A 9,460-nucleotide genomic window follows, 5' to 3' on the forward strand; every position below is an offset into this window, starting at 1 on the left:
TAAACTAAGCTAAAATCTACAGAAAAGAGTTTTCAGTCATTATGAAAAGAGTATAAAAACCGAGAAACAGAGCATACCCTTTTAGGCTTTTAGGCCCAATGTATTCTGCAATCGGACTACTGGCAATAGCCACAACCATGGCACCAACATTCCATAAAGAATCGAAGAGAGAAAATTGAACGCATGCATTACAACTCGAATTCAGCAAAAGATAATCATACTAATACATAAGAGTAAAACTTCAAGAACAAATAATTAAACTCACACCTCTCCAACAGTAAGATTAAGATCTAAAACATAAACAAAAATTTGAAAGTTGAGTGTTGGTTAAAGAAAGAACAAAAACATTTGAATAGAGGGTAAGGATTGAAGAATATTGCACATTTATTAAAAATTTGAATGAATATTTCCTTTACTTGTTCTCTAATGACACATTTCGTAACAAAAATCAATCACCTCTACATGAAACACACATATATTTATAAGAATGACACTAACAAAAACACTTCAGAACCGATCAAGCCACCATACAAAAAAGAAAGGACTTAAGAAAAAGTACAATTATCTGAAAGACTGCTGGATTTCTTCTAGTGTTCTTCCCTTGGTTTCTGGGACCCAAAGCGACGCAAAAACAACAGTAAAAGCAGACACTAAGGTGTAGATTGTGAAGGTCCCTGTTCATATTTTAACAAAATCACCACATAAGTTAATGTAACATATTTTATATAAGGTACTTCCACAATGCACCCGTAAAAAGAATGTATCGATGTGTCATCAATCTGTTTCAGCATTCAAGAGAATCTTTTAGTCTACTTGTTTTTTTTATCGGATGTCCCCGAAGGGACACTTGTTTTTTTTTATAGCCAGTATACATTTTAGTTATTTAAGACATCCTACAAAATTTTGAAAAATTCGAAAAAATTTATAATGTATAAAACAGTTTTTAAATAGTCTATTTCACACGCGTATAAAATAAAAGAATCATGAGTGCAACAGTCATGTTAATTTTTTTTCGAATTTCTTAAAATTTTACTGGATGTCTTAAATAACTACAACATATAGGACTATAAAAAAAATAGACTAAAAAATTCTCTCAAATACCAAAATAGTGGTAGAATTTTCCTACTATATATAAATATATAAAATGTACAAAAAGGAAAAACAAAAAAGATAAAAATAAAGAGGAAGAGAGGACCTCCGCTACTCCAATTCAAGAGTAGGTTTGCTGTCATTGTGATAACCCAAGATGTGAGCCAATTTGCCATTGTTGCTATACTGCCAGCAAGACCCTTAATATTCACTGGAAGAATCTGATAATACAGTTTTAAAGGTTAAGAAAGTATTCGGAGTCATCTTCCTAACAAAATATCTCAAATAAACATTTTCAATTTTATCATAACAAAGCATTGAACATTATAAAAGAAGCATTAAAATATTTGACAAAATAAAACTTGCATACCTCAGACATAATAACCCAAGGAATAGGTCCCAATCCTAAAGAGAAGAATATGACCACAGCCTATGAATACAATTTACCATACAAATCAGTCAGTCTATAAAGGTGTGACAATTAACTCAAAAATAAATTAATTGAAAGGATGTAGAAAAAAAAACTGACCACAAGCCCAACAAGAGAAAGTACTCCCATCACTTTATAGAGTTGAGTATCTTCTGATACAATACCCTAGTACAAAGAACGGAAGACATCAAAAAGAATCCTTGGAATTAAAACAACAGGAATTTCCAAAAATATTATTTTTTAATTTTATTTATAATTTTACGGCATAAAGTTTTTATTAACAAAAATACGTTTATAAAGTTTTAAAATCATAAAAATACACTTTTCTTATAATTTTTTTAAAAAATAACTAAAAACAAATAGAAATCAATCTCACTACAACTATAAATAAACTATAAAACAACTACAAAAAACAGTTTATCGTTTTACTAAAGAGATAATTTTGTAAATAAAAAAAGAGAGGTCAAGAGTTCAAACTCAAGACCTTTAAGCTATTAATTAATTGTAAAATATCTTTACGCTACATTCAAAAAAAAAAAAAAACTCAAAGCATAAAATTGAAATTTTTTACGTGTTTACGTATTTTTGTAATTTTTTTTCAAATTTTTAATCTATTATGTAAATTTTTCTTAAAAAATACACAATATAAAACCATTAATACTAACCTCTATGTAAAAGGCAACTGCAACAATGAGGAGACTAGTGGTCATTCCAACTGATGATATCTACAAAATGATAGATTTTTTTTTAAATTTCTGTTTTATCTATAAATTTAAAAGACAAACAATTATTGAATGAAGTATGCCAGTACAATGAGGAGCAGCCTTCGACCAGCTTTATCCAACAACCAAGTTGTCACTCCAGTGGCCAAAACCTGAAATGTTGAGCATTTTTAATGACACCATTAGAACTTATTTCCCAACATTCAAATACTGACTTGATGAAAATTAGAGAAATGGTATGAATGGCTGTACTTGAATGACCCCAAGTCCAAATGTGGCAACATTACTTGAAGAAATTCCTGTTGTATCAATTGCAGAGTTAGTAGAACAAAAATTCAATAAGAAAAGATCAAAATTTTCACCCACAGAGAAAATCACCACATAATTACACACGTGCACACTCACGCATCAGTTACATAAACAGATTTTTCAGTGAAAAATTGTGAAATATATTCCACTGTGTGTCTGAATGAAATAAAAGCTCCAACACTCAAGAAGTAAGCCTAACCAGCATTTTGAAAGATGTTGCTAGAATAGAATAAGATGCCATTGATACCACTGAGTTGTTGAAGCACAAGTAATCCAATCCCTACCTGTAGCACAAATATCAAGAGCATATAAATGAGCAAAGTAAACTATGAAACTTGACATGGAAAAGAGAGTAAGAGAGAGCAAGATGGAGATTACCATCAAGGGAAACCAATATCTTCTTCTCTTAAGATCTGCAAATCGGATTGTGGTTCGCCTGCTTGGTGATGACCCTACTGTTCTCTGTCAGAAGTAGTTGTGAAAAACAATGACAATCTAGTGTGAAGTAGGAAGAAAGATTTATTTTTTTACTATTATTTGTTATCATCTTGAACTTGACTAACCAAGTTGTTTAGAACAAAAAATTATCTTAAAGAGGTATTTCAATATGATACCTTGATATCATTCACTTCTGCAGTGATGTCTGTGTCAAAACCCCGCAAAACTTGCAAGGAGGATTCGAAATCTTCTGTCATCCCCATTTTAGCCTTAAAACAACCCCAAGTCCAAACAAAAAGTTGTCAGTAAAATTTAAGTGTATCAACATTCATTCTTTAAATTAGCCAAATAAGACGCTTACAAGCCACCGTGGAGATTCTGGGATAAAAAATAATCCAAATGTCAGTATTGAACACGGCAAAATTCCTGCAATGAATAATTTATGATCAAATTAGTTTAAAATCCATATAAAACTCGAGGCACATAGATTCTTGGTTCCAAAATTGGGCAGTGAAAATTCCAAAACCTCTGCAAAGTTTCGCAAGTAAATGAGTTTAGATATATGGGTTCACCTAACACGGCAAGCGCTCTCCAGTCCACAAACAGTCCCAACAAATAAGCCAGCATAATGCCAATGGTCACTGAGAGCTGTATGAATGATACAAATTCAGAGATATGGAGAAAAGTAAGAAAGAATAATGTTACAAAAATCAAGCAAAAACCAACCTGGTTAATAGCCCCCAAGGTTCCTCTCATGTTTTGTGGTGCAATCTCGGCTATATATACAGGTACCTATATGTAACCATCACAAATTAGAATCAGCCACGTTCTAAGTATACCCCGACAATTTTGACTGAAAGAATCATGGGTATTGGAAAGTACCGTATAAGAGATTATACCAACACCAAAACCTTCCAACAATCTTCCCATGAACAAAAATGCTGAATCCTACAATGAACAAAAGAATTAGGCTATACACCACAAAAAGCTTGCTAGAAATATAAAATGAAATGTGGACAAATTATGAATTATTATTACTTTGGCAAATGATATCGCAAGCCATCCAATGATGTTAGGAATTGCAGCAATCATAAGCGACTGTGATCAACAACACAAAGTAGCTCTCAGAAACTGTGAATCGGTATTTGCAACTGGTATTACATAATGCAGAAATAAAATGAAAGAAAACAAATAATAAAAGTAAACTACTAGTACTAAATACTAAAATGATTGCTGATATGAGAAAAATAGCCAATTTCAAGTTTGATACTTATCCACTTTAATTTATATTCTTATTTTGTTGATGTTTAAAGTGAGCATTAACATTCATATCATCAAATGTTGAATAATAAAAGTTCGGAAAAATATTAAAGAAATGAAGAAACATAATTTAGTGAATAGCTACTACATAAATTCATTTTCCAATTTTGGTTCTCTACATTTCCTAATAAGTTAAACTAAGCCAAAATCTACACAATTTTATTTCAGTCAAAATGAAAAGAGAGAAGAAAGATAGAGCATACCCCTTTACGCCCAGTGTACTCTGCAATCTGACCACTAGCTATAGCCCCAACCATGGCACCAACATTCGATAAAGAACCGAACAAAGAAAACTGAAAGCAGCCATTAAAACTCAAATCATCAGCAAAACATAACAATATCAATACTTGAAGAATATAAATCAAATTCAGACCTCTGAAATAGTAAGATTAAGATCTTTGATTATTGCAGATTGAGTTGGAGAAGAATACCCACACTGAAACAAACAAACAAAATTCAATTCATTCTACAGCAAAAATTTGAATAGAGAAATCAAAAGTGGAGTTAAAATGGGAAAACCGACCGTGAATCCGAATTGGATTGGACCCAAAGCTACGATGAGAACACAGAGTAAAACGGAGACGGAACCATCACGGAGAACCTGAGCTGAGGAGCCAATAATGCTGGATGACTGCCTTGAGCCCATTCTGTACCAGCTCCCGGTGTGGATGAAAGGCTTCCTGAGGTCCCTTCCATCTTCACTACCATCATCTCTGAAACTCATTCTACCGAGAAAAAAAACTCACCTCTGAATTAGTCAACTGCAATCAGAACAACCACCAGCCTTGTATACATACACATATATGCACATATATATATGTATATATAGACAGAGGAGAGAGAAAGTTGGTCTTGGCGAGTGAGGATCGGAATCGGATGGGAGGGTGAGAGATTTTGTAGAACGATTGGAGCATGTGATTACTGACTCGTGTTTTTTTTTCTTAATACTTATTATTATTATTATTATTATTGGCATGTAACGACAAAATTTGGAACAAAGCCAGATCCATTATTGTTTATATTGAATATATTATTTTTTAAGAAAATAAAAGGGGCTTAGTTTTGGAGAAGGCTTCTTATCCGGAAATTATTATTATTTTGGTAATTATTATTAGTAGTAGTTTGTTTTGTATACGCTTTCATTTAAATGCATAAATATCTTTTGTTACTAATATTTGTTTTCTTGTAATGTGTAATGAAGACAAAAAAAAAAAAAAACAAAACAAAACTATGAACTCAATATGGTAGACGGTGAGCTCAATTTTTCTTTTTCTTTTTTGAACTCATTACTTTTTTTATGATGAGCTCAATTTATATGTCTATTATTTTTTCTTAATAAATCACACTAAATATAGCTATTTAGCAGTACTTATTCAATTATCAAAATCTATAGATTAAGACTTCATAGTTAATAAATATAATATAAACACGAAAAATTACTCACACACGAACAATGTGAAATAAATACATATAATTTTTTTTAATAAATCACATTAAACATAATATTTATGGAATTATCAAAATAAAGATTTAGTAGTTATTAAGTGTTATATAAACACCACAAATTATTTATAGAAACAAACATACAATTTATTTTTATATAAATCACACTAAATATAATATTTATTTGGTAATTAACTTTTTTATTTTTTCAAATCAATTCGATTATAATTAGGATAGTATAGTTTGAATAAATTTTAGTTCTCTGTTTTTTTTTAATAGAAAATGCATCTTTATTAACCATTAAAATCCGCTACCAAAGAAGGTAGCAAGTCGAATGGAACAGACTCCATATCGAAAATACAACCAGGGAAGAATATAGAAGCTCTAACACAGTTATGAGCTACCATATTTGCTGATTGTTTAACAAATAACACAGAAATAATTTTCAATTCTAACAACAGTTTTTTACACTCATGAATAACTTGACCAAACAACGATATCATATTCACCTCACTTCTTATCGCTTGAACCACCGTTAAACAGTTCGTTTCGACTGTAACATGTTGCCAATTATGACTCTTAATCCAACTTAACGCCTCTCGAATGCCAATGGATTCAGCCACCTCTGGTGTAACCGAACCAGAAGAAAACACCATCTTTCCTTCAATTAGCATACCATAATGATCTCTAGCAACAAGGCCACAACCATACTTATTACTACCGTCAAAGATGTTAATTCCATTTTTGGCATATTTAATTGACAAAAATATTTTATTATTTATTGCATATTTCGGCTGGCATATATTGATATGGTTTCCCTATTTGTGTAAATCTAAACTTGGAAGGAAAGTTGACTAGCTTTCCTATTTATGGAAATTGAGGTAAAAATGGTAAGTTTTGATTACACATTGATTCTTTGCTAACCAGCTGTTATTCTGATCTTGTGTTGAGTTTCCTATTTTCTAAGATCAGGTTTCTTGAAGAGAAAACCGGAGCTAGACTTTCCTTTTCTATAAAAGGAAAGTTGTAGTTACTGCCCACGATTCTGTAGGTACAGAAACGGAAATTCCTGGACTGATTGAAGAATTATTTTAGGGAAGTTTCTAGTGGGTTGAGGTCTTGTTCAGACCGAATGTAAGCTGTCTATGAGATGTATATTCATTATAAATACATCTTATAGCTGCTAGGTTTTGCATCTCTTTCATACACTTAGAATTATATTCATATCTTAAGGAAAGAGTGTCTTTGTTATGTTAACTCTTTTATTCACTTTCATATCATAAGAAAAGAGTGTCTTTGTTTTGTAGAGAAGAGTTGTTCTACTCTTACTCTGTTTATTTGTTGTTTGTATTGTCTTGAGTCTGTATTCAAGTCTACAACGAAGAAGAACATCAGTGCACCTTCGGGAGAAGGGTATTTACAAGCTTTCGGGAGATTGCTTTTGAAGTCTTGCATCGGGAGGATACAAGCACACAACCTTCGGGAGATGGTTGTATAGGCTTTCGGGAGATAGCCTTTAAGCCTTGAATCGGGAGGATTCAAGCACTCTTCAAGGTGATCGAAGGGAGTTCGAGCACTTGGAGTTTTATCAAGATTCGGTTAGTAGGTGGAATACATCAAGCTTGCGGCATACAATAAGAGGGAGTCTATTTATGCATAAGTCAATTACTTTGTATTTTTGATACAGATCTAATGAATCTTATCTCTGGGCGTGGCCCCGTGGACTAGTAACAATCTGAAAGGATTGTTGAAACCACGTACAAAAATCTTGTGTGTTTTTACTTTTATGCCTTCGTTTGTTTTTAAGGGTTTCTCTGGAGTTACGAGTTGCATTCCGTAACTACGAAAACTTGTTTTCAGTACCAGTTTTATTATTCCGCATTTAATTAATCATTTAATTAAATAATCAAACTGGGAATATTAAAATACGGAATTTCAATTGGTATCAGAGCAAGTCACTAAATTCTTAGTGAGATCTTGAGGTTATTCCGTTTAACTTGTTTTGTGTGAGATGTCTTTGTTTGCAGAAGGAAGTTCTATCTCTAGACCTCCTCTATTGAATGAGTCGAATTATCCTTATTGGAAGGTCAGGATGAAAGCTTTCATCAAATCGCAAGATGAGAAAGCATGGAGAGCTATTCTTACAGGTTGGTCTCAACCTACTGAAAATGATGAAAAAGGTAATACTCAGGTAAAATCTGAACTCAGTTGGACCACTGAAGATGAAAAACTGTTTAGTTATAATAATAAGGATTTACATGCTATTTTTAATGGTGTTGGTGAAGGTTTTATTAAATTAATCTCATCTTGTGAATCTGCAAAAGAAGCATGGGAAATCCTTCAAATTCAATTTGAAGGTACTGCTGATGTAAAGAGATCACGATTTACCATGCTTCAAACTAGATTTGATGAATTGAGAATGTCGAATACCGAAACTTTAAATGATTTCTATGAAAGATTATCTGATATTTCTAATGAGTTTTTTGCCTTGGGAGAAAAACTAGATGAATCTGCCTTGGTTCGAAAAATTGTTCGAGTTCTTCCTGACAGGTTTGATACAAAATTGCTTGCAATGGAAGAGGCAAAAGATTTTGGCAAAATGAAGGTTGAGGAACTCATGGGATCTTTAAGAACCTTTGAGTTGAATCAACAAATCAAGAAAAAGAGTAAGCAAAATCTCTCGAATGAGAAAAGCAAAGGTATTGCCTTTAATGCTTCTGAAAATATTGTTTCTGATGATGAAAATGATGATGAAATGGTTCTATTGGCAAAAAATTTCCAAAAATTCATGAAATCTGGTGGAAATAAAAAGTTCTTTTCAAAGAACCCAAAAGGTAACATTTCTGGTAATATTCCCTCTAAACCTTTTTCATCTAACAATAAAAAAGGTATTAAATGCAGAGAATGTGAAGGTTTTGGTCACACTCAATCCGAATGTGCTAATACCTTAAAGAAAAATAAAAAGGGATTGAATGTTACTTGGAGTGATGATTCTGAGAGTAGTGAGGATGAAAAAGAAAAAGTTGTCCTAACAAGTGTTTTGTCAAGAAATTTGCAGGAAAAAGGAAAAAGCATTTGCTTGAACAATATCCTGATCAATGACAACAAGGAAGAATCCAGATCCGAATCAGATGAGTCAGAAATTGATGAGGATTCCATGGTTGAATCCTACAAGGTAATGTTTGGTAAGTGGTTGGAAACTAGTGCTGAAAATCGCTCCCTGGTTAAAGATAATAAAATTTTGTGTAACAACATTAATGAGTTAGAAGATAAACTCAAATGTTGTGAATCTGAATTGTCTTTAAAAGAGTCAAAAATTATTTCTTTAACCAAGGAAATTGATAACATTAAAAAGAATGTTAAAATGTTAAATCCAGGTTCCACCATCTTTGAAAAAAATTCAAAAATCTGGCCAAACCAATCATGCTGGGCTGGGTTATGTTCCAAATCAACCTGTGTCTAATACCACTAATAGTTTTGTTTCTGGAAGAACTGTTTCTACCTCGCAGGTTTCTGTCTCTACAGCAAAGCACTCTGTTGTTACAGAAAAGAAGCAGCACGGTAAGTTTGACAATTTCAAAGGGAAAGGAAGACGTTTCATTCCTATTTGCCATTTTTGTGGAGTAAAAGGTCACATTCGACCTAAATGCATAACCATGCATAACATGTTTAAATCTAATTACATTGGAAATAAACATGTTTTACAAAA

The 9,460-nt window shown here is 32.3% G+C and overlaps 1 protein-coding gene across 2 annotated transcripts; it reads right to left on the bottom strand.

Annotated features, from left to right (window-relative positions):
* Positions 1-366: 366 nt before the first annotated feature.
* Positions 367-5,287, bottom strand: LOC115714416 (sugar transporter ERD6-like 4). 2 transcript variants are annotated; one of them, XM_030643115.2, is made up of 18 exons: positions 4,832-5,287; positions 4,682-4,744; positions 4,512-4,601; positions 4,027-4,086; positions 3,871-3,936; positions 3,715-3,780; positions 3,561-3,636; positions 3,350-3,414; positions 3,165-3,257; positions 2,929-3,012; positions 2,750-2,834; positions 2,494-2,540; positions 2,331-2,393; positions 2,185-2,244; positions 1,619-1,684; positions 1,460-1,519; positions 1,196-1,310; positions 367-674 (listed from the first exon to the last, which is right to left on the bottom strand). In XM_030643115.2, the coding sequence occupies exons 1-18, from the start codon at positions 5,030-5,032 to the stop codon at positions 562-564; spliced, it is 1,473 nt and encodes a 490-aa protein (XP_030498975.1). In that variant the 5' UTR covers positions 5,033-5,287; the 3' UTR covers positions 367-561. The 2 variants fall into 2 exon arrangements, with proteins under 2 accessions (XP_030498975.1, XP_060970554.1); XM_061114571.1 differs by having other exon boundaries at positions 367-1,310; positions 4,832-5,250.
* Positions 5,288-9,460: the final 4,173 nt, after the last annotated feature.

Source organism: Cannabis sativa, chromosome 4, assembly GCF_029168945.1.
Source record: "Cannabis sativa cultivar Pink pepper isolate KNU-18-1 chromosome 4, ASM2916894v1, whole genome shotgun sequence".
In the NCBI taxonomy this organism is placed as follows: Eukaryota; Viridiplantae; Streptophyta; class Magnoliopsida; order Rosales; family Cannabaceae; genus Cannabis; species Cannabis sativa.